Genomic DNA, 26,627 nt, shown 5'->3' on the forward strand with positions numbered 1-26,627 from the left:
CCGATGAACAGTAAAACCCGCTGGTTGTATATGATCCATTTTGATGTCGGAGGAAAACCAGGTCTCAGAAAAACAGAGTATGTTGCAAATTCTGACGTCCCTCTGGAAGGAAATTCTTAATCTGAGTTCGTCCAGTTTATTAATAACTGAACAGTGACGAGTAGAATGCTCGGTAACGGAGGACGGGTTGCACGGTGTCTAAATCTCACTACCCCCCACATCCGCCTCTCCGCCCGGCACATCACCAAAGAAGCTAGACTATTGTCCGACCGTTGTTCATCCGTCTCTGCGAATTCAGGAAGTTTGGGACGGTTAGTATCCAGCGATTCATATTCCAATAGTTCTACTTGGGTGTATGAAGTAATGCACGAAAAAAACTTTGTAAGAAAATTTGAGAAAAGCATTAGAAAAAAAACAAGAAAAATTCTCCATGAGTAAAATCTTAGCTATATAAGGCATATATATATATATATATATACATACATACATATACATATATATATATATATATATATATATATATATATATATATATATATATATATATATATATATATATATATATATATATATATATGGCTATATTTTACACGCAGAAGGCTGAACACACGAAGAGAAAAAGCAGGTGAGCCTCCATTTTAGTTTAGATTTAAAAATAAAATATGTTTTTACATTTAAGGATTTTCCTGTAAAGAAACCAATTTCGTTGAAACTTTTTTAACGTGGTTTCTCAAATGAGCCTGGTTCATGGTTGCACCTCAGCCACGCTCAAGGTACTAAACGATATCTTAACCACCATCGATAAGAAACAATACTGTGCAGCCGTATTCATTGACCTGGCCAAGGCTTTCGAGACAATCACCACATCCTCATCGGCAGACTCGATAGCCTTGGTTTCTCAAATGATTGCCTCGCCTGGTTCACCAACTACTTCTCTGATAGAGTTCAGTGTGTCAAATCGGAGGGCCTGTCGTCCTGGACCTCTGGCAGTCTCTATGGGGGTGCCACAGGGTTCAATTCTCGGGCCGACTCTTTTCTGTATACATCAATGATGTCGCTTATTTCCCTCACTAACTTCAAGCACCAGCTGTCAGAGCAGCTCACAGATCACTGCAACTGTACATAGCCCATCTGTAAATAGCCCATCCAACTACCTCATCCCCATTCTGTATTTATTCATTTATTTTTGCTCCTTTGCATTCCAGTATCTCTACTTGCACATTCATCTTCTGCACATCTATCACTCCAGTGTTTAATTGCTATATTGTAATTACCTCGCCACTATGGCATATTTATTGCCTTACCTCCCTTATCTTACCTCATTTGCACACACTGTATATATACTTTTTATTTTTCAATGCTATATATATAATATCTTTTATTTTTCAATTGTATTATTGACTGCATGGTTTGTTTATTCCATGTGTAACTCTGTGTTGTTGTTTGTGTCGAACTTCTTTGCTTTATCTTGGCCAGGTCGCAGTTGTAAATGAGAACTTGTTCTCAACTGGCTTACTTGGTTAACTGGGCTACCTGGTTAACTAGCTTACCTGGTTAATTAAAGGTGAAATGAAATAAAATAAACATCCCAAACACACACAAACACACAGAGAGAGAGAGAGAAGCATCATGACAGGAATTCAGATTACACATTGACTGTTGTTGTGCTGAGGAGTGAGCTAACTATTTACACATACCCACACACCCACACACGCACACACACACACACACACACACACACACACACACAGAGAGAGAGAGAGAGAGAGAGAGAGAGACTCACACACACAGAAACACAGACAGTCAGACACAAGGACACACACACACTGTGGGAATACTGTGCTGCCAGTCAAAGAGGCATTTCATCCAGCCTGACAGTGACAGACACAGCCTGATAAACGTCCACAGAGAAGAGGCCAAAACACACACACACTGTGTTGACAGACATTAATGTAGATCTTCATTTGATCACTCTTTTGTTGCTGAGAGTGTTCCTGCAAACTTGTAGTATATTTGAGTTTTTAAAAAGGCTTCTGAAGTTTGTAGATTACAATTTTATATTTCAGACTTACTTTGTCCTAACGAAAAATGAATCAACCGCTACAAAAATTTTGATTATACATATCCACATAATAATTGACATGTCCTGTTGCTGCAGGAACATTTTACTGATGTAGCAAACTGGCTCAAATTAAGATCCTACATCTGTAGACGCAGTTTCAATCAATAGTGTCTTTAATGCCAAGCCTGACACACTGGGACAAGGATGGCCTTCACACACACACACAAACACACACACACACAGCAACCCCCCCCCCCTCCCCCATACACACACACATATATCCCCTTAACTGCCCTGAATGTAGTAAATGTAACAGTAACAGCAGTAGTAGTAGTAGTAACAGCAGTAGTAACAGCAGTAGTAGTGGTAGTAACAGCAGTAGTTATAGCAGTAGTAGTAGTACTAACAGCAGTAGTAACAGTAGTAGTAGCAGTAGTAGTAACAGCAGTAGTAACAGCAGTAGTAGTAGTAGTAACAGCAGTAGTAACAGTAGTAGTAGCAGTAGTAGTAACAGTAGTAGTAGCAGTAGTAGTAACAGTAGTAGTAGTAGTAACAGTAGCAGTAGTAGTAACAGCAGTAGTAACAGTAGTAGTAGCAGTAGTAGTAACAGTAGTAGTAGTAGTAACAGTAGCAGTAGTAGTAACAGCAGTAGTAACAGTAGTAGTAGCAGTAGTAGTAACAGTAGTAGTAGTAGTAACAGTAGCAGTAGTAGTAACAGTAGCAGTAGTAGTAACAGTAGCAGTAGTAGTAACAGTAGTAGTAGTAGTAGCAGTAGTAACAGTATTAGTAGTAGTAGTAACAGTAGTAGTAGCATTAGTAGTAACAGTAGTAGTAACAGTAGTAACAGTAGCAGTAACAGTAGTAGTAACAGTAGTAACAGCAGTAGTAACAGTAGTAACAGTAGTAGTAACAGTGGTAACAGTAGTAGTAACAGTAGTAGTAGCAGTAGTAGTAACAGTAGCAGTAGTAGTAACAGTAGTAATAACAGTAGTAACAGTAGTAGTAACAGTAGGAGTAACAGTAGTAGTAACAGTAGTAACAGTAGTAGTAACAGTAGTAGTAACAGTAGCAGTAGTAGTAACAGTAGTAGTAACAGTAGTAGTAACAGTAGTAACAGTAGCAGTAACAGTAGTAGTAACAGTAGTAACAGTAGTAGTAACAGTAGTAGTAACAGTAGTAACAGTAGCAGTAACAGTAGTAGTAACAGTAGTAACAGTAGTAGTAACAGCAATAACAGTAGCAGTAACAGTAGTCGTAACAGTAGTAACAGTAGTAGTAACAGTAGTAATAGTAGCAGTAGTAACAGTAGTAGTGACAGTAGTAGTAACAGTAGTAGTAGTAGTAGTAAAAGTAGTAGTAACAGTAGTAGTAGCAGCAGTAGTAACAGTAGCAGTAACAGTAGTAGTAACAGTAACAGTAACAGCAACAGTAGTAGTAACAGTAACAGTAGTAGCAACAGTAACAGCAACAGTAGCAGTAACAGTAACAGTAGTAGTAACAGTAACAGTAACAGTAACAGTAACAGTAACAGTAGTAACAGTAGCAGTAACAGTAGCAGTAACAGTAGTAGTAACAGTAACAGTAACAGCAACAGTAACAGCAACAGTAGCAGTAACAGTAACAGTAGTAGTAACAGTAACAGTAACAGTAACAGTAACAATAGTAGTAGTAGTAAAAGTAGTAGTAACAGTAACAGTAACAGTAGTAGTAGTAGTAACAGTAGCAGTAACAGTAGTAGTAGCAGTAACATTAGTAGTAACAGTAACAGTAGCAGTAACAGTAGTTGTAACAGTAGCAGTAACTTTAGTAGTAGTAGTAGTAGTAGTAGTAGTAACAGTAACAGTAGTAGTAGTAGTAACAGTAGCAGTAACAGTAGTAGTAGCAGTAACATTAGTAGTAACAGTAGTAGTAACAGTAACAGAAGTAGTAACAGTAGTAGTAGTAACAGTAACAGTAGCAGTAACAGTAGTAGTAACAGTAGTAGTAGTAGTAGTAGTAGTAACAGTAGCAGTAACAGTAGCAGTAAGGGTAGTAGTAGTAGTAACATTAGTAGTAACAGTAACAGTAGTAGTAACAGTAGTAGTAGTAGTAAGAGTAACAGTAGCATTAACAGTAGTAGTAGTAGTAACAGTAACAGTAGTAACAGTGGTAACAGTAGCTGTAACAGTAGCAGTACCAGTAGTAGTAACAGTAGTAGTAGTAGTAAGAGTAACAGTAGCAGTAACAGTAGTAGTAACAGTAGTAACCGTAGTAACAGTAGTAGTAACAGTAGTAGTAACAGTAGTAGTAACAGTAGTAGTAGTAGTAACCGTAGTAGTAATAGTGGAAGTAACAGTAGTAACCGTAGTAACAGTAGTAGTAACAGTAACAGTAGGACTTACAGTAGCAGAGGAAGCAACAGTAGTAACAGTACCAGTAGTGGTAACAGTAACAGTAGTAACAGTAGTAACAGTAGCAGTAGTAGTAACAGATGCAGTAACAGTAACAGTAGTAGTAACAGTAACAGTAGTAGTAACAGTAGTAGCAACAGTAACGGTAGCAGTAGTAGTAACAGTGGTAGTAGTAACGGTAGCAGTAACAGTGACAGTAACAGTAACAGTAGTAGCAACAGTGACAGTAACAGTAGCAGTAGTAGTAACAGTAGTAGTAACAGTAGTAGTAACAGTAACAGTAATAGCAGTAGCAGTAGTAGCAACAGTAGTAGTAACAGTGGCAGTAACAGTAATAGTAGTAACAGTAGCAGTAACAGTGTGACTGTACCAGTAGTAACAGTAGTAGTAACATTAGTAGTAACAGTAACAGTAGTAACAGTAGTAACAGTGTGACTGTACCAGTGGTAACAGTAGTAACAGTAGTAACATTGTGACTGTACCAATGGTAGTAACAGTAGTAACAGTAGTAACAGTAGTAACAGTAGTAACAGTAACAGTAGTAACAGTAACAGTAGTAACAGTAGTAACAGTAACAGTGTGACTGTACCAGTGGTAGTAACAGTAGTAACAGTAGTAACATTAGTAACAGTAACAGTAGTAACATTAGTAACAGTAACAGTAGTAACAGTAGTAACAGTAACAGTAGTAACAGTAGTAACAGTAACAGTGTGCCTGTACCAGTGGTAGTAACAGTAGTAACAGTAACAGTGTGACTGTACCAGTGGTAGTAACAGTAGTAACAGTAGTAACATTAGTAACAGTAACAGTAACAGTAGTACCAGTAGTAACAGTAGTAACAGTAGTAACATTAGTAACAGTAACAGTGGTAACAGTAACAGTGTGACTGTACCAGTGGTAGTAACAGTAGTAACAGGAACAGTGTGACTGTACCAGTGGTAGTAACAGTAGTAACAGTAGTAACATTAGTAACAGTAACAGTAGTAACATTAGTAACAGTAACAGTAGTAACAGTAGTAACATTAGTAACAGTAGTAACAGTAGTAACAGAATCAGTAGTAACAGTAACAGTGTGCCTGTACCAGTAGTAGTAACAGTAGTAACAGTAACAGTGTGACTGTACCAGTGGTAGTAACAGTAGTAACAGTAACAGTGTGACTGTACCAGTGGTTGTAATAGTATGACTGTGGTACCAGCAGGAGACAGAGTAGTCTGTAGTCTGAATATGGGGTAAACCTGCTGATCTGGGATCAGTCTTCCTTTCTTTCTTTCTCTCGCTCTCCGTCACCTCTCTCTCTCTCTCTCTCTCTCTCTCTCTCTCTCTCTCTCTCTCTCTCTCTCTCTCTCTCTCTCTCTCTCTCTCTCTCTCTCTCTCTCTCTCTCTCTCTCTCTCTCTCTCTCTCCCTCTCCCTCTCTCTCTCTCTCTGTCTCCCTGTGTCTTTCTCTCCCTCTCCCTTTGTTTATTGTGATGAAGTATTAATGCAAGAGCCCCAGTTGCCTCTCCCTGACCTTGTCACACACAAACACAGTGAACGCTAACACACACACTCCACGTCACCGTGACCTTTCTCTCCACTCTCCTGTTCACAATTTTGCCTGAAGCTGGTCAGGCAAGCTGCTCCCAGCCTGCATATACTGTCCAGACACACACACACACACACACAGTGCCCCTAGCCTGCATATACTGTCCAGACCCCCCCCCCCCCCCCCCCCCCCACACACACACACACACACACACACACATTAAGTGCCCTTGGCCTGCATATACTGTCCAGACCCCCCCCCCACACACACACACTCACACACACACAGTGCCCCTAGCCTGCATATACTGTCCAGACACACACACACACACACACAAACATGAGCGCACACACACACACACACACAGTGCTCCTAGCCTGCATATATAAAGTTTGGTGGAGGAGGAATAATGTTCTGGGGCTGTTTTTCATGGTTCGGGCCCCTTAGTTCCAGGGAAGGGAAATCTAAATGCTACAGCGTACAATGACATTCTAGATGATTCTGTGCTTCCAACTTTGTGGCAACAGTTTGGTGAAGGCCCTTTCCTGTTTCAGCATTAGAATGCCCCCCGTGCACAAAGCGAGGTCCATACAGAGATGGTTTGTCGATACGGAAGAACTTGACTGACCTGCTACGAGGCCTGACCTCAACCCCATCGAACACCTTTGGGATGAATCGGAACGCCGACTGCGAGCCAGGCCTAATCGCCCAACATCAGTGCCCGACCTCACTAAGAAGAGTGGAGGATGTTATAGCAGCAAAGGAGGTGGGGGGGGGGGGCAACTCCATATTCACACCATTGATTTTGGAATGAGATGTTGGACCAGCAGTGTATGAATAGTGTATATATGTGGTTATACACACACTGAACAAAAATATAAACGAAATATGTAAAGACATTTTCCATATGCACAACAGCCTATTTCTCTAAAATGTTGTGAACAAATTTGTTTACATCCCTGTTAGTGAGCATTTCTCCTTTGCCAAGATAATCCATCCACTTGACAGGTGTGTCATATCAAGAAGCTGATTAAACAGCATTGTCATTACACAGGTACACCTTGTGCTGGGGGACAATAAAAGGCCACTAAAATGTGCAGTTTTGTCACACAACACAACACAATTGGCATGCTGACCGAGGGAATGTCCACCAGAGCTTTTGCCAGAGAATTGAATGTTCATTTCTCTACCATAAGCCACCTTGTCACGATTTCCGCCGAGGTCGGCCCTTCTCCTTTTTCGGGTGGTGTTCGGCGGTCGACGGTCACCGGCTTTCTAGTCACTACCGATCCATTTTTCTGTTTTGTTTTGTTTTGTCTGTATTACAAACACACCTGTTTTACATTCCCTCATTACCTTCCCTATTTAACCATCTGACATACATTTCTGTTCTGTCCGTGATTGTTCATGTCGTTAGTGGTTGTGTTTGTGTTAGAGTTGTGTTGTATGTTCAATTTTGGAATTTTGCTTTATTCTTTGAGTAAAACTCAGTTGGATTACTCCATACCTGTGTCCTGCGCCTGACTCCGCTTTCACTCTGCACCCAATCGTTGACACACCTCCAACGTTGTTTTAGAGAATTGGGCAGTACATCCAACCGGCCTCACAACCACAGACCAAATGTGTGGTGTCATGTGGGAGAGCAGTTTGCTGATGTCAACGTTGTGAACAGAGGGCCCCAGGGTGGCGGTGGGGTTATGGTATGGGCAGGTATAAGCTACGGACAACGAACACAATTGCATTATATCTATGGAAATTTGAATGCACAAAGATACCGTGACGAGATCCTCAGGCTCGTTGTGAGGCCAATTTTTTTTTAAGGTATCTGTGACCAACAGATGCATATCTATATTCCCAGTCATGTGAAATCCATAGATTTATAATGAATTTATATCAATTGAATGATTTACTCATATGAACTGTAAATCGGTAAAATGAATGAAATTGTTGTATGTTGCATTTATATTTTATTCAGTAAAAATATAAACATATTTTAAAAAACAAAAATATATATTTCCACACAACGAATGGTGTGTATAGACAGTAGTTATATAGGATGGTGTGTATAGACAGTAGTTATATAGGATGGTGTGTATAGACAGTATAGACAGTAGTTATATATAGGATCGTGTGTATAGACAGTAGTTATATAGGATGGTGTGTATAGACAGTATAGACAGTAGTTATATAGGATGGTGTGTATAGACAGTAGTTATATAGGATGGTGTGTATAGACAGTAGTTATATAGGATGGTGTGTATAGACAGTAGTTATATAGGATGGTGTGTATAGACAGTAGTTATATAGGATGGTGTGTATAGACAGTAGTTATATAGGATGGTGTGTATAGACAGTAGTTATATAGGATGGTGTGTATAGACAGTAGTTATATAGGATGGTGTGTATAGACAGTATAGACAGTAGTTATCTAGGATGGTGTGTATAGACAGTAGTTATATAGGATGGTGTGTATAGACAGTAGTTATATAGGATGGTGTGTATAGACAGTAGTTATATAGGATGGTGTGTATAGACAGTAGTTATATAGGATGGTGTGTATAGACAGTAGTTATATAGGATGGTGTGTATAGACAGTAGTTATATAGGATGGTGTGTATAGACAGTATAGACAGTAGTTATATAGGATGGTGTGTATAGACAGTAGTTATATAGGATGGTGTGTATAGACAGTAGTTATATAGGATGGTGTGTATAGACAGTAGTTATATAGGATGGTGTGTATAGACAGTAGTTATATAGGATGGTGTGTATAGACAGTATAGACAGTAGTTATATAGGATGGTGTGTATAGACAGTAGTTATATAGGATGGTGTGTATAGACAGTATAGACAGTAGTTATATAGGATGGTGTGTATAGACAGTAGTTATATAGGATGGTGTGTATAGACAGTAGTTATATAGGATGGTGTGTATAGACAGTAGTTATATAGGATGGTGTGTATAGACAGTAGTTATATAGGATGGTGTGTATAGACAGTAGTTATATAGGATGGTGTGTATAGACAGTACAGACAGTAGTTATATAGGATGGTGTGTATAGACAGTAGTTATATAGGATGGTGTGTATAGACAGTAGTTATATAGGATGGTGTGTATAGACAGTATAGACAGTAGTTATATAGGATGGTGTGTATAGACAGTAGTTATATAGGATGGTGTGTATAGACAATATAGACAGTAGTTATATAGGATGTTGTGTATAAACAGTAGTTATATAGGATGGTGTGTATAGACAGTAGTTATATTAGGATGGTGTGTATAGACAGTAGTTATATAGAATGGTGTGTATAGACAGTAGTTATATTAGGATGGTGTGTATAGACAGTAGTTATATAGGATGGTGTGTATAGACAGTAGTTATATAGGATGGTGTGTATAGACAGTAGTTATAGAGGATGGTGTGTATAGACAGTAGTTATATAGGATGGTGTGTATAGACAGTAGTTATATAGGATGGTGTGTATAGACAGTAGTTATATAGGATGGTGTGTATAGACAGTAGTTATATAGGATGGTGTGTATAGACAGTAGTTATATAGGATGGTGTGTATAGACAGTATAGACAGTAGTTATATAGGATGGTGTGTATAGACAGTAGTTATATAGGATGGTGTGTATAGACAGTAGTTATATAGGATGGTGTGTATAGACAGTAGTTATATTAGGATGGTGTGTATAGACAGTAGTTATATAGGATGGTGTGTATAGACAGTATAGACAGTAATTATATAGGATGGTGTGTATAGACAGTAGTTATAGGATGGTGTGTATAGACAGTAGTTATATAGGATGGTGTGTATAGACAGTAGTTATATAGGATGGTGTGTATAGACAGTAGTTATATAGGATGGTGTGTATAGACAGTAGTTATATAGGATGGTGTGTATAGACAGTAGTTATATAGGATGGTGTGTATAGACAGTATAGACAGTAATTATATAGGATGGTGAGTATAGACAGTAGTTATATAGGATGGTGAGTATAGACAGTAGTTATATAGGATGGTGTGTATAGACAGTAGTTATATAGGATGGTGTGTATAGACAGTAGTTATATAGGATGGTGTGTATAGACAGTAGTTATATAGGATGGTGTGTATAGACAGTAGTTATATAGGATGGTGTGTATAGACAGTAGTTATATAGGATGGTGTGTATAGACAGTAGTTATATAGGATGGTGTGTATAGACAGTAGTTATATAGGATGGTGTGTATAGACAGTAGTTATATAGGATGGTGTGTATAGACAGTAGTTATATATAGGATGGTGTGTATAGACAGTAGTTATATAGGATGGTGTGTATAGACAGTATAGACAGTAGTTATATAGGATGGTGTGCATAGACAGTAGTTATATAGGATGGTGTATATAGACAGTATAGACAGTAGTTATATAGGATGGTGTGTATAGACAGTAGTTATATAGGATGGTGTGTATAGACAGTAGTTATATAGGATGGTGTGTATAGACAGTAGTTATATAGGATGGTGTGTATAGACAGTAGTTATATAGGATGGTGTGTATAGACAATATAGACAGTAGTTATATAGGATGGTGTGTATAGACAGTAGTTATATAGGATGGTGTGTATAGACAGTAGTTATATAGGATGGTGTGTATAGACAGTATAGACAGTAGTTATATAGGATGGTGTGTATAGACAGTAGTTATATAGGATGGTGTGTATAGACAGTAGTTATATAGGATGGTGTGTATAGACAGTAGTTATATAGGATGGTGTGTATAGACAGTATAGACAGTAGTTATTTAGGATGGTGTGTATAGACAGTATAGACAGTAGTTATATAGGATGGTGTGTATAGACAGTAGTTATACAGGATGGTGTGTATAGACAGTAGTTATATAGGATGGTGTGTATAGACAGTAGTTATATAGGATGGTGTGTATAGACAGTAGTTATATAGGATGGTGTGTATAGACAGTAGTTATACAGGATGGTGTGTATAGACAGTAGTTGTATAGGATGGTGTGTATAGACAGTAGTTATATAGGATGGTGTGTATAGACAGTAGTTATAGGATGGTCTGTATAGACAGTATTTATATAGGATGGTGTGTATAGACAGAAGTTATATAGGATGGTGTGTATAGACAGTAGTTATATAGGATGGTGTGTATACACAGTATAGACAGTAGTTATATAGAATGGTGTGTATAGACAGTAGTTATATAGGATGGTGTGTATAGACAGTAGTTATATAGGATGGTGTGTATAGACAGTAGTTATATTAGGATGGTGTGTATAGACAGTAGTTATATAGGATGGTGTGTATAGACAGTAGTTATATAGGATGGTGTGTATAGACAGTATAGACAGTAATTATATAGGATGGTGTGTATAGACAGTAGTTCTATAGGATGGTGAGTATAGACAGTAGTTATATAGGATGGTGTGTATAGACAGTAGTTATATAGGATGGTGTGTATAGACAGTAGTTATATAGGATGGTGTGTATAGACAGTATAGACGGTAGTTATATAGGATGGTGTGTATAGACAGTATAGACAGTAGTTATATAGGATGGTGTGTATAGACAGTAGTTATATAGGATGGTGTGTATAGACAGTATAGACAGTAGTTATATAGGATGGTGTGTATAGACAGTAGTTCTATAGGATGGTGAGTATAGACAGTAGTTATATAGGATGGTGTGTATAGACAGTAGTTATATAGGATGGTGTGTATAGACAGTATAGACAGTAGTTATATAGGATGGTGTGTATAGACAGTAGTTATATAGGATGGTGTGTATAGACAGTATTGACAGTAGTTATATAGGATGGTGTGTATAGACAGTAGTTATATAGTATGGTGTGTATAGACAGTAGTTATATAGGATGGTGCGTATAGACAGTATAGACAGTAGTTATATAGGATGGTGTGTATAGACAGTATAGACAGTAGTTATCTAGGATGGTGTGTATAGACAGTAGTTATATAGGATGGTGTGTATAGACAGTAGTTATATAGGATGGTGTGTATAGACAGTAGTTATATAGGATGGTGTGTATAGACAGTAGTTATATAGGATGGTGTGTATAGACAGTATAGACAGTAGTTATATAGGATGGTGTGTATAGACAGTAGTTATATAGGATGGTGTGTATAGACAGTATAGACAGTAGTTATATAGGATGGTGTGTATAGACAGTAGTTATATAGGATGGTGTGTATAGACAGTATAGACAGTAGTTATATAGAATGGTGTGTATAGACAGTATAGACAGTAGTTATATAGGATGGTGTGTATAGACAGTATAGACAGTAGTTATATAGGATGGTGTGTATAGACAGTAGTTATATAGGATGGTGTGTATAGACAGTAGTTATATAGGATGGTGTGTATAGACAGTATAGACAGTAGTTATATAGGATGGTGTGTATAGACAGTAGTTATATAGGATGGTGTGTATAGACAGTAGTTATATAGGATGGTGTGTATAGACAGTATAGACAGTAGTTATCTAGGATGGTGTGTATAGACAGTAGTTATATAGGATGGTGTGTATAGACAGTATAGACAGTAGTTATCTAGGATGGTGTGTATAGACAGTAGTTATATAGGATGGTGTGTATAGACAGTATAGACAGTAGTTATCTAGGATGGTGTGTATAGACAGTAGTTATACAGGATGGTGTGTATAGACAGTATAGACAGTAGTTATCTAGGATGGTGTGTATAGACAGTAGTTATACAGGATGGTGTGTATAGACAGTAGTTATATAGGATGGTGTGTATAGACAGTAGTTGTATAGGATGGTGTGTATAGACAGTAGTTATATAGGATGGTGTGTATAGACAGTAGTTATATAGGATGGTGTGTATAGACAGTAGTTATATAGGATGGTGTGTATAGACAGTAGTTATAGGATGGTGTGTATAGACAGTTTTTATATAGGATGGTGTGTATAGACAGTAGTTATATAGGATGGTGTGTATAGACAGTAGTTATATAGGATGGTGTGTATAGACAGTAGTTATATAGGATGGTGTGTATAGACAGTATAGACAGTAGTTATATAGGATGGTGTGTATAAACAGTAAAGACAGTAGTTATATAGGATGGTGTGTATAGACAGTAGTTATATGGGGTTAGCCCCATCTGGACAAGACTAATACCTACAGTACCCTGCCCTAACCCCATCTGGACAAGACTAATACCTACAGTACCCTGCCCTAACCCCATCTGGACAAGACTAATACCTACAGTACCCTGCCCTAACCCCATCTGGACAAGACTAATACCTACAGTACCCTCCCCTTCCCCATCTGGATAAGACTAATACCTACAGTACCCTGCCCTAACCCCATCTGGACAAGACTAATACCTACAGTACCCATAGTCAGTACATTCATCTCCAGATAGCTAGGTGGACCAGTCATAGTCAGGACATTCATCTTCAGATAGCTAGGTGGACCAGTCATAGTCAGTACATTCATCTTCAGATAGCTAGGTGGACCAGTCATAGTCAGTACATTCATCTCCAGATAGCTAGGTGGACCAGTCATAGTCAGGACATTCATCTCCAGATAGCTAGGTGGACCAGTCATAGTCAGGACATTCATCTCCAGATAGCTAGGTGGACCAGTCAAAGTCAGTACATTCATCTTCAGATAGCTAGGTGGACCAGTCATAGTCAGTACATTCATCTCCAGATAGCTAGGTGGACCAGTCATAGTCAGGACATTCATCTCCAGGTGAGTCAGAGCTAGAAAGGTAGAAAAATGTCAACAACAACAACAAAAAAAAGGGTGGTGCTCTGTGTTTTCAGAAGATGGACAGGGATTCTACTGTCCTAGCCTCACAGGGGAGCTGCCCCCCCCCCCCCCCCCTCCTCCATAAGGGTGGGAGGGCCAAGAGCCCAGAGCTGGCAGAATGGAGTGCTCGGGTTAGGGTGTAGGGTTGGAGCAGAGCCTGAAGATAAGGAGGGGCCGTTCTTTTTTTGCTGCTCCGTAGGCAATTACCATGGTCTTGTAGTGGATGTGAGCTGCTTCAGGAAGACAGTGGAGTGTGCGGAGGAGTGGACACACACATCACTGAGATCATCCACACACACAAAAAAAAAAAAAAAACAGCCAGGCTGCCAGCTAGCTGCTACTAGCAAGGGAAGGAGACTTTTCCTCGCTTTCACAAAATCACTTTGCTATCACCCCAGTGTGGGACTGGTGAGAAAATCACATCACAACAAAAAGGTGTCTGCTGTTCCAAAAATCCCCATTCCACCAATCAACGGAGTGAAGCTAATCTGTTCTCCCATTCTATCTATGCTCTATCAATTCTCCCATTCTATCTATGCTCTATCAATTCTCCCATTCTATCTATGCTCTATCAATTCTCCCATTCTATCTATGCTCTATCAATTCTCCCATTCTATCTATCTATGCTCTATCAATTCTCCCATTCTATCTATCTATGCTCTATCAATTCTCCCATTCTATCTATCTATGCTCTATCAATTCTCCCATTCTATCTATGCTCTATCAATTCTCCCATTCTATCTATGCTCTATCAATTCTCCCATTCTATCAATGCTCTATCAATTCTCCCATTCTATCTATGCTCTATCAATTCTCCCATTCTATCTATGCTCTATCAATTCTCCCATTCTATCTATGCTCTATCAATTCTCCCATTCTATCTATGCTCTATCAATTCTCCCATTCTATCTATCTATGCTCTATCAATTCTCCCATTCTATCTATCTATGCTCTATCAATTCTCCCATTCTATCTATCTATGCTCTATCAATTCTCCCATTCTATCTATGCTCTATCAATTCTCCCATTCTATCTATGCTCTATCAATTCTCGCACTCATACTCTAATCATTCTTCCATTCTTTCCTCCCTTCTCTATCCATGCTCTATCAATTATCAAATTCATACTCTCTACTCATTCTCCGTTCTATATTTTCTCTCGTTCATGCTCTAATCATTATCCCATTCTATCCCGTTCTCCAGTTAAAACCATCTATTAGGCTGCTGAATAACGGGCTATTGGTCTACAATCACTCAGCCTAAAGGGCACTGGGATTGAACTCGTGATGCTCGGAGCTGGCTGCTTAGACCCCTGCCCCACCGCAGTTCACAATGCTTTAGCAAGCCTTGAGAATACCGGATGGTAATAGCACTTCGTTTTTTTTACTATTTTGATTTGAGCCCTAACCTTTTCCACTCGGAATGTCTTAAGTGTCAACCTTTGAGTTGTTTCTGTTTATCACTGTAACCACGCATAATGAACACTGTAACAACGCGGAATGAATGTGTACATTTTTTTTTTGACTCTAATCACAATACGGCAAAATGTCAAAGGGAAACTATGAGATTTTGTTGTGTGTAGAGCCCTAAATAAACGCCCAAGAGTCAACATTGGGCGACTCCTGCTGCACATAGCCTAACTACGAATTCACGACTGCACGGCTAAAGCCCGAGACGTATTACCGACTAAACGTTTTACACTAACGTCCTTAACTGAATGACTGTCGTCGTGAGAAGAAAAGTGTTATAGTCTACTACACATTTTCCTCTATTTGATTTCAGACAATTCATAATTAACCGATAATGAGACAACATTGTGTGCGTGTGCGTGTGTGTGTGTGTGTGTGTGTGTGTGTGTGTGTGTGTTGAAGCGGCAACAACAACCTGCGTACCAGGGAGGATGCCTTGCCTCTGAGGTGTGTGCGGTGCGTTCTTAACCGTTTACCGTTCATTTCAGCATTTAAAACACACTAACACGCACGCGCGCACACACAAACTGCGAATTTGCGAGCACAACAAGCCCCGTAGGCTCCCAAATCACATCCAACAAATTATGCAAATTGTATCGCGTTTAATCCAATGCATTAGCACGTATCTGAGACCCTATGCATGACAGGGCACCTCAGCGACACACACCCACACACACACACACACACTCCGACGCATGCGAGACCCCGTGCGTGACAGGGCAGTGCCCCCCCAGGCGCAGCGTGAAAATAATGCCCGCAAATGACCCATGAGACTCTCCACTCTCCTCACGCAGTCTCCATCACCTCCTCCTCCCGCATCTCTCTCTCTCAAACAAACACACGCAGGCACACACACACTCAAATATTTTTCCACTCAAAGTTAAAAACAGCAGTCTAACCTTTTAGCAGTATCCCGTAGACGGCGCACAGCGTCAGAACCAAATGATGCTTGAGAATCATCCTGTCTTCTCCTCCTTTATCCCTCTCCCTTTCCTCGTGCTCCCGAAAGCTCCGGTATGTTATCCTGGTGGACTAGCCAAGTCTGTCTTTCGTGTTGCTGGGATATCGGTATATCGGCTCCTCTAATTTAACCGATAGGTAATAATGTTTTAACGTGTTTTTCGTTTATTTATTCTAGTCTCCTTGGGTAGAAGATGTCCCGGTAATTCGGTAGAGTACTGATAAGGTGTAACTGCTCCGTAGCTGTGAGAATGAGTCGGTGTGTATTTCCTCTGTTAAGAAGAAGAGATGTTGCCGTAGTCCGCTCTGCTCTCTCACACAGAATCGGAAAAGTGCCGCTTTGAGCTCAGGAAGGAACGCGAGAGTCTTAGTCCCGCCCACACAATGGTGACTGAAAGAGTTGGTTAACCAATCAGGGCTGCCCATTGGTTGAGCACTGTGTGTCTATGTGTGTCTGTGTGTGTGAGTGAGGGGATTCGATTAGTTGGGCCCGGGCGCCCGGGCAGGATTGTTATTGCACCAGATGAAAATTGATCGCATTCGTTCTGGAAACGGTCTGTCATTCAAAGCCCAAGGCGAAGTCAGCTCAAAACAAAAGTGAAGTAATTAAGCACGTGGAGTAGGATTTTGTGTTTTCACATGCAAAAGTGATTGCTTTTGATTTTAAAAAAAACTTAAACAACACGATGTAACTCCAAGTCAATCACACTTCTGTGAAATCAAACTGTCCACTTAGGAAGCAACACTGATTGACAATACATTTCACATGCTGTTGTGCAAATGGGAATAGACAACAGGTGGAAATTATAGGCAATTAGCAAGACACCCCCAATAAAGGAGTGGTTCTGCAGGTGGGGACCACAGACCACTTCTCAGTTCCTATGCTTCCTGGCTGATGTTTTGGTCACTTTTGAATGCTGGCGGTGCTTTCACTCTAGTGGTAGCATGAGACGGTGTCTACAACCCACACAAGTGGCTCAGGTAGTGCAGCTCATCCAGGATGGGACATCAATGCGAGCTGTGGCAAGAAGGTTTGCTGTGTCTGTCAGCATAGTGTCCAGAGCATGGAGGCGCTACCAGGAGACAGGCCAGAACATCAGAAGACGTGGAGGAGGCCGTAGGAGGGCAACAACCCAGCAGCAGGACCGCCACCCTCGCCTTTGTGCAAGGAGGAGCAGGAGGAGCACTGCCAGAGCCCTGCAAAATGACCTCCAGCAGGCAACAAATGTGCATGTGTCTGCTCAAATGGTCAGAAACAGACTCAATGAGGGTGGTATGAGGGCCCGACGTCCACAGGTGGGGGTTGTGCTTACAGCCCAACACCATGCAGGACGTTTGGCATTTGCCAGAGAACACCAAGATTGGCAAATTCGCCACTGGCGCCCTGTGCTCTTCACAGATGAAAACAGGTTCACACTGAGCACATGTGACAGACGTGACAGTCTGGAGACTCCGTGGAGAACGTTCTGCTGCCTGAAACATCTTCCAGCATGACCGGTTTGGCGGTGGGTCAGTCATGGTGTGGGGTAGCATTTCTTTGGGGGGCCGCACAGCCTTCCATGTGCTTGCCAGAGGTAGCCTGACTGCCATTAGGTACCGAGATGAGATCCTCAGACCCCTTGTGAGTCCATATGCTGGTGCGGTTGGCCCTGGGTTCCTCCTAATGCAAGACAATGCTAGACCTCATGTGGCTGGAGTGTGTCAGCAGTTCCTGCAAGAGGAAGGCATTGATGCTATGGACTGGCCCGCCCGTTCCCCAGACCTGAATCCAATTGAGCATATCTGGGACATCATGTCTCGCTCCATCCGCCACGTTGCACCACAGACTGTCCAGGAGTTGGCGGATGCTTTAGTCCAGGTCTGGGAGGAGATCCCTCAGGAGACCATCCGCCACCTCATCAGAAGCATGCCCAGGCATTGTAGGGAGGTCATACAGGCACGTGGAGGCCACACACACTACCAAGCCTCATTTTGACTTGTTTTAAGGACATTACATTAAAGCTGGATCAGCCTAGTAGTGTGGTTTTCCACTTTAATTTTGAGTGTGACTCCAAATCCAGACCTCCTTGGGTTGATACATTTGATTTCCATTGATCATTTTTGTGTGATTTTGTTGTCAGCACATTCAACTATGTAAAGAAAAAAGTATTTAATAAGAATATTTCATTCATTCAGATCTAGGATGTGTTATTTTACTGTTCCCTCTATTTTTTTTTGAGAAGTGTATATTTTCTTATCAATGCACAACAAAGACTTAGATTTGATTTGAGAAAGGCGGTGTAAAGTACCTAAAGTAAAAAATACTTTAAATGCTACTTAACAGCGGTGGGAAAAGTACCCAATTGTCATGCTGAAGTAAAAGTGTAGGAAATGGAAAGTTACTCAAGTAAAATACTACTTAAGTCAAATTCTAAAAGTATTTGGTTCTAAATGTTCTTAAGTATCAAAATAATATTTAATTGCTCAAATATACTTTAAACTTCTTTGGGATCAGTGTCCCTTCCACAGGGACGGTTGAGCTAACGTAGGCTAATGCGATTAGCAAGTGACAAGAACATTTCCCAGGACATAGACATATCTGATAATGGCAGAAAACTTGAATTCTTGTTCATCTAACTGCCCTCTCCAATTTACAGTAGCTATTACAGTGAAATAATACCATGCTATTGTTTGAGGAGAGTGCACAATTTTAAACATAAAAAGTTATTAACGAACAAATTAGACATATTTGGGCAGTCTTGATACAACATTTTGAACAGAAATACAATAGTTCATCGGATCAGTCTAAAACTTTGCACAAGAACTGCACCTGGGCTGGAATAATACACGATGGCCTTTCTCTTGCATTTAAAAGATGACTGTACAAAAAAATGCAAAAAGAACAGTTGTTTTTCCTTTGTATTATCTTTTAACAAATCTAATGTGTTATATTCTCCTACATTAATTTCACATTTCCACAAACGTCAAAGTGTTTCCTTTCAAATGGTATCAAGAATATGCATATCCTTGCTTCAGGCCTGAGCTACAGGAAGTTAGATTTGGGAATGTCATTTCAGGTGAAAATTGGAGAAAAAAGGGGTGGATCCTTTAGGTTTTAAGTATCAAAAATAAAAGTATAAATCATTTAAAATTCCTTCTATTAAGCAAAGCAGGTGGGCACCATTTGTTTTGTTTTTAAAATGTATGGATAGCCAGGGGCACACTCCAACACTGAAACGTACTTTACAAAAGATGCATTTGTGTTTAGTGAGTTCACCAGATCAGAGGTAAAAGGGATGACCATGGACATTCTCCTGATAAGTGTGTGAATTGGACCATTTTCCTGTCCTGCTAAGCCTTCAAAATGTAACAAGTACTTATGGGTGTCAGGTAAAATGTATGAAGTAAAAAGTACATGATTTTCTTTAGGAATGTAGTAAAAGTAAAAGTTGTCAAAAATATGAATAGTAAAGTACAGATACCCCAAAAATGTACTTAAGTAGTACTTTAAAGTATTTTTACTTAAGTACTTTACACATACTGCTTCTTAAAACTTCTCGACGCTACCCATCCCTTTAGCGGGATAATTGTCATCAACAACCACTGTATTGCATAGCGCCACATTCAAATTATATTACTAAAAATATTTATATTCATGAAATCACAAGTGCAATATAGGAAAACACAGCTGAGCCTTTTGTTAATCCACCTTTCGTGTCAGACTTTGAAATGATGCTTTACAGCGAAAGCGTTTGTGTCAGTTTATCGATCGCACGGCAAAACATTAAGTACACTCAGCATCAGGTAGCTTGGTCACGAAAATCAGAAAAGCAATCAAATTAATCGGTTACCTTTGATGATCTTCGGATGTTTTCACTCACGAGATTCCCAGTTACACAGCAAATGTTCCTTTTGTTCCATAAAGATTATTTTTATATCCAAAATAACTCAGTTTGTTTGTCGCGTTATGTTCAGAAATCCACAGGAAAGAGCGGTCACGACAACGCAGACAAATTCCAAATAGTATCCGTAATGTCCACAGAAACATGTCAAACTTTTTTATAATCAATCCTCAGGTTGTTTTTAAAATATATAATTGATAATATATCAACTACAACTGTCTTATTCAGTAGGAGAGGGAAAGGCAATGGCTGCCCAAACTCTGTTGCGCCAAGCAAAACGCTACGGGCACCTGGCCATACAATGACACAATGTTACCTTTCTCGCTCATTTTTTCAAAATAAAAGCCTAAAACTATGTCTAAAGACTGTTGACACCTTGAGGAATCGGTAGGAAAAGGAGTCTGGTTGATATCCCTTTAAATGGAGCAAAGGCAGGCTATGGAACATGGAGTTTTCAAAATAGAAGCCACTTCCTGGTTTGATTTTCCTCAGGGTTTCGCCTGCAATATCAGTTCTGTTATACTCACAGTTTTGGACTTCAGAGTATTTTCAGAGTATTTTCTATCCCAATCTGTCAATTATATGCATATTCTAGCATCTGGTCCTGAGAAATAGGCAGTTTACTTTGGGAACATTATTTTTCCAAACATAAAAATAGTGCCCCCTAGTTTCAAGAGGTTAAGTTAGGATAGTTTTAAATAATGTTAAGTTAGTTAGTTTTAAATAATTCAAGAGGTTTTAAGACAGTGCTTTGTTTTTCTCAGTTTCAACTGAAGCTTTAGTCTTCATGAAATAATATATATACATTTTAAGGTTTCATAAAATGGGATTAATTATTATCCTGTGAAATAACACATAATTAGACAATAGGGCTTTGTTTCAATGTGCTATTTAAAAATGTATATATTCTTGTACATTGTGGACAATTCTCTGATGTACAGTTGAAGTCTGAAGTTTACATACACCTTAGCCAAATACATTTAAACTCAGTTTTCACATTTCCTGACATTTAATCCAAGTAACAATTCCCTGTTTTAGGTCAGTTAGGATCACCACTGTATTTTAAGAATGTGAAATGTCAGAATAATAGTAAAGAGAATAATTTATTTCAGCTTTTATTTCTTTCATCACATTCTCAGTGGGTCAGAAGTTTTCATACACTCAATTACTATTTGGTAGCATTGCTTTTAAATTGTTTAACTTGGGTCAAATGTTTTTGGGTAGCCTTCCACAAGCTTCCCACAATAATTTTGGGGAATTTTTGCCCATTCCTCCTGACAGAGCTGGTGTAACTGAGTCCAGTTTGTAGCCCTCCTTGCTCGTACATGCTTTTCCAGTTCTGCCCACAAATGTTCTATAAGATTGAGGTCAGGTCTTTGTGGAGGCCACTCCAATACCTTGACTTTGTTGTCCTTAAGCCATTTTGCCACAACTTTGGAAGTGTGCTTGGGGTCATTGTCCATTTGGAAGACCCATTTGCAGCCAAGCTTTAACTTCCTGACTGATGTCTTGAGATGTTGCTTCAATATATCCAATCCACATCATTTTTGCTTTCTCATGATGTCATCTATTTTGTGAAGTGCACCAGTCACTCCTGCAGCAAAGCACCCCAACAACATGATGCTGCCAGCCCCGTGCTTCACGATTGGGATGGTGTTCTTCGGCTTGCAAGCCTACCATTTTTCCTCCAAACATAACGATGGTCATTATGGCCAAACAGTTCTATTTTTGTTTCATCAGACCAGAGGACATTTCTCCAAACAATACAGTCTTTGTCCCCATGTGCAGTTGCAAACCGTAGTCAGGCTTTTTTTATGACGGTTTTGGAGCAGTGGCTTCTTCCTTGCTGAGCAGCCTTTCAGGTTATGTCGATATAGGACTCGTTTTACTGTGGATATAGATACCTTTGTACCTGTTTCCTCCAGCATCTTCACAAGGTCCTTTACTGTTGTTCTGGGATTGATTTGCACTTTTCACGCCAAGGTATGCTCATCTCTAGGAGACAGAACGCGTCTCCTTCCTGAGCGGTATGACGGCTGCTTGGTCCCATGGTGTTTATACTTGCGTACGATTGTTTGTACAGATGAACGTGGTACCTTCAGGCATTTGGAAATTGCTCCCAAGGATGAACCAGACTTGTTGATGTCTACATTTTGTTCTGAGGTCTTGGCTGATTTTTTAAAATGTTCCCATGATGTAAAGCAAAAAAAGGCACTGAGTTTGAAGGTAGGCCTTGAAATACATCCACAGAAACATCTCCAATTTACTCAAATTATGTCAATTAGCCTATCAGAAGCTCCCAAAGCCATGACATAATTTTCTGTAATTTTCCAAGCTGTTTAAAGGCACAGTCAACTTAGTGTATGAAAACTTCTGGCCCACTGGAATTGTGATACTTTGAATTATAAGTGAAATAATCTGTCTGTAAACAATTGTTGTAAAAATGACTTGTGTCATGCACAAAGTAGATGTCCTAACCGACTTGCCAAAACTATAGTTTGTTAACAAGATATTGGTGGAGTGGTTGAAAAACTAGTTTTAATGACTCCGACCTAAGTGTATGTAAACTTACGACTTCAACTGCATGTTCTGAAATGTAGGCAATACAAATGAGTGGTTCAATTTCAACATTGTATCTTGATGGTGTGTAGGAAAGGGAGGGGCTGGGATGGTCACGATGGCAAAAATATGCAAAATGAAGTTAAGATGTCACTGAAAATAATGAGGATTACATAAAACATTACCAATCAATCCCACAACCCAATGTGCCGGGTTTATGTTTACAACACAGAAATATTGTCTAATTTACCCCACAGCTGGGTCAAGCACATAAGCCAACTTGCTGGGTTAGAAGCACAACCCAACTCCAGTGGGTTGAATTAACCCAATGTTGTGTTTTACAAAATTGACCCAGTGCTGGGTTGTCAAAATGACCCAATTTAGGTTATTTTTAACCCATACATTTTGTGTAAGAAATTCATTTTGGAAAAGTTATATGAATTACCAAAGTTGGCAAAACAACATTTCTAGCTTTTTTAAGATGCCAAAATAAAATAAAACATCTGTAATTGTTTTCACTATCCACATTTTTTTATGTTTTCTGATTGTTTCTACAAGCTTTGGACGAAGGATCGCTATCTCCAAAGTTCATTCAAATAGTTCAGAACTGGGTTTGATTTAGTTTTTGTTTTAGTTATTACAATTTTGTTAATTAACTTTTAAAACATTCAGTAGTTGAAATCTATTTCTCAGTTATCACTTTGCTCATCTAAATATTTCTGCAGTTGTCCCTTTAAACAGCCTTACTGTCAACATTCCCACATGTCTCTCTTGTTGTATCTACATAAACATATTGCAGAAACAAATTGGGGAATATCCTATGTTTATATCCACCAGGAAAATTGGTTTTTCAGTAGGACCGATTGGAATAATGGCTACCTCTGTATTTTACACGAGAATCACTCTGAGAGCCATTAGGTGACCACTTGCGCAATGTAGCCACTTACGTATATATGTTTGCTCTTTCTTCATGACCCTGGTTTCAACTTGTATTAGATATATTTTTTATCTGTTAAAAAGAACATTGAACACGGGAATATATTTATTACATATTTACTTAATTTTAGAACGTTTCATTTTTTTCTCTGAGCAGTAAGTTAATTTAAAGTTACGTTAATTGGATTATGTGTAGATACACACAGTAACCAAAAAAAAAACTGATCTAATTTGCATATTGATACTGAGTTCCCAGAATTGATTTCCCAGAATTGTTTGCCAGAAATTCACAAGTTTTTTGCCAGAGGTGAATATTTGGAGGAAGGGTTGGGAGGAGTCAGGGATTATTTTTCTTACACGGGTTCCAGGAGTCATGCACGACCTCGATGGAGAGCAAGTGGTCACAGATGACCCTCTCTGCAGACTGGACAATGAGTTGCCATTTTCCCTTGCAGTGGGATCCAAACCCGAAGGTGATGTAGGAGGTGAGGATGGACTCAACAAGTGTTAAAAAAACGGATCTGCATCCGTTGGTGTGCCTTGGTGCCACTGGTGTGCCTTGGTGACCGCTGGGACGTTGTCCTCCCACTAGGGGCTGGGGACGCTGTCCTCCCACTAGGGGCTGGGGCCGCTGTCCTCCCTCTAGGGGCTGGGGCTGTGTCCTCCCACTAGGTGCTGGGGATGTTGTCCTCCCACTAGGGGCCGGGGCCTCCCACTAGGGGCCGGGGACGTTGTCCACCCACTAGGGGCCGGAGACGTTGTCCACCCACTAGGGGCCGGGGACGCTGTCCTCCCACTAGGGGCCGGGGACGCTGTCCTCCCACTAGGGGCCGGGGACGGTGTCCTCCCACTAGGGGCCGGGGACGGTGTCCTCCCACTAGGGGCCGGAGACGGTGTCCTCCCACTAGGGGCTTGGACGTGGGAAATGATGGTCCCCAGGAATTTTAATGATTCAGCCGTATTAACAGCTGAGCCATCAATCTGGAGAGGTCGAGATGGTGGGGGGAGTTTTCTGAAGACAACAATCCTGTGTTGACCTCCAGGTTATTGTGACTGCACCAGGCCACAAACCAGTCGACATCTCCACGGTACATGGATTCATCGCCATTGGTGATGAGACCGACCAGAGTGGTGTCATATGCAAACTTTAGTATTTAATTATTTATTTTTAAAATCATTTAGCAGACGCTCTTATCCAGAGTGACCTACGGTAATGTTCGGTGGCTGGGTGACAGACGCTCTTATCCAGAGTGACCTACAGTAATGTTCGGTGGCTGGGTGACAGACGCTCTTATCCAGAGTGACCTACAGTAATGTTCGGTGGCTGGGTGACAGACGCTCTTATCCAGAGTGACCTACAGTAATGTTCAGTGACTAGGTGGCAGACGCTCTTATCCAGAGTGACCTACAGTAATGTTCGGTGGCAGACGCTCTTATCCAGAGTGACCTACAGTAATGTCTGGTGGCTAGGTGGCAGACGCTCTTATCCAGTATTAGAAACACAAATAAGAAATTCCTAATTTACATAAGTATTCAGACCCTTTGCTAGTGGACTCGAAATTGAGCTCAGGTGCATCCTGTTTCCATTGATCATCCTTGAGATGTTTCTAAAACTTGATAAGGGTACAAAAAAATGTCTGCAACATTGAAGGTCCCCAAGAACATAGTGGCCTCCATCATTCTTAATTGGAAGAAGTTTGGAACCACCTAGACTCTTTCTGGGAGGTGACCAAGAACCCGATGGTTCCTCTGTGGATATGGGAGAACATTCCGGAAGGACAACCATCTCTGCAGCACTCCACCAATCAGGCCTTTGTGGTATAGTGGCCAGACAGAAGCCACTCCCCAGTAAAAGGCACATGGCAGCCTGCTTGGAGTTTGCCAAAAGGCACCTAAAGACTCTCAGACCATGAGAAACAAGATTCTCTGTCCTGAATGCCAAGTGTGACTTCTGAAGAAAACATGGCACCATCCCTACGCTAAAGCATGCTGGTGGCAGTATCATGCTGTGGGGATGTTTTTCAGCGGCAGGGACTGGGAGACTAGTCAGGATTGAGGGAAAGATGAACGGAGAAAAGTACAGAGAGATCCTTGAATGAAAACCTGCTCCAGCGCGCTCAGGACCTCAGACTGGGACGGAATGTTCACCTTCCAACAAGACAACGACCTTAAACACACTGCCAAGACAACGCAGGAGTGGCTTCGGGACAAATCTATGAATGTGCTTGAGTGGCCCAGCCAGAGCCCGATCGAACATCTCTCTGGAGAGACATGAAAATAGCTGTACAGCAACGCTCCCCATCCAACCTGACAGAGTTTGAGAGGATCTGCAGAGGAGAATGGGAGAAACTCCCCAAATACAGGTGTGCCAAGCTTGTAGCGTCATACTGAAGAAGACTCGAAGGCTGTGATCGCTGTTCAAAGGCAATTCAACAAAGTGCTGAGTAAAGGGTCTGAATACTATTTTTCATACGTTTGTAAAGTTTTCTAAAGTTTTCTAAATGTCTAAAGACCTGTTTTTGCTTCGTCATTATGGAATATTATGTGTAGATGGATGAGGAAAATCAACAATTAATTAATGCATTTTAGAAAAATTCTGTAACGTAACAAAATGTGTAAAAAGTCAAGGGGTCCGAATACTTTCGGAATGCGCTGTATCACTGTCAGAGATAGTAAGAGGGAAAAGAGTCAAGTGTGAGAAAAGAGCCAAGTGTGAAAAAAGAGTCAAGTGTGAGAAAAGAGTCGAGTGTGAAAAAAGAGTCAAGTGTGAGAAAAGAGTCAAGTGTGAGAAAAGAGTCAAGTGTGAGAAAAGAGCCACGTGTGAGAAAAGAGTCAAGTGTGAAAAAAGAGTCAAGTGTGAGAAAAGAGTCGAGTGTGAAAAAAGAGTCAATTGTGAGAAAAGAGCCAAGTGTGAGAAAAGAGTCAAGTGTGAGAAAAGAGTCAAGTGTGAGAAAAGAGTCAAGTGTGAGAAAAGAGTCGAGTGTGAAAAAAGAGTCAAGTGTGAGAAAAGAGTCGAGTGTGAAAAAAGAGTCAAGTGTGAGAAA

General features: G+C 40.2%; 1 protein-coding gene across 4 annotated transcripts in view; it reads right to left on the reverse strand.

The window, feature by feature from the left end:
• cadm2a (cell adhesion molecule 2a) overlaps positions 1–16,544 on the reverse strand; it is a 766,219-nt gene extending 749,675 nt beyond the window's left edge. For all 4 annotated transcript variants that reach the window (XM_036967529.1, XM_036967531.1, XM_036967528.1 and 1 more), the window contains exon 1: positions 16,147–16,544. In XM_036967529.1, coding sequence (XP_036823424.1) covers positions 16,147–16,207 — 61 coding nt within the window. In that variant the 5' untranslated portion in view covers positions 16,208–16,544. The remainder of the gene's footprint in view (positions 1–16,146) is intronic.
• Positions 16,545–26,627: the final 10,083 nt, after the last annotated feature.

Source organism: Oncorhynchus mykiss, chromosome Y (genome assembly GCF_013265735.2).
Source record: "Oncorhynchus mykiss isolate Arlee chromosome Y, USDA_OmykA_1.1, whole genome shotgun sequence".
Taxonomy (NCBI): Eukaryota; Metazoa; Chordata; class Actinopteri; order Salmoniformes; family Salmonidae; genus Oncorhynchus; species Oncorhynchus mykiss.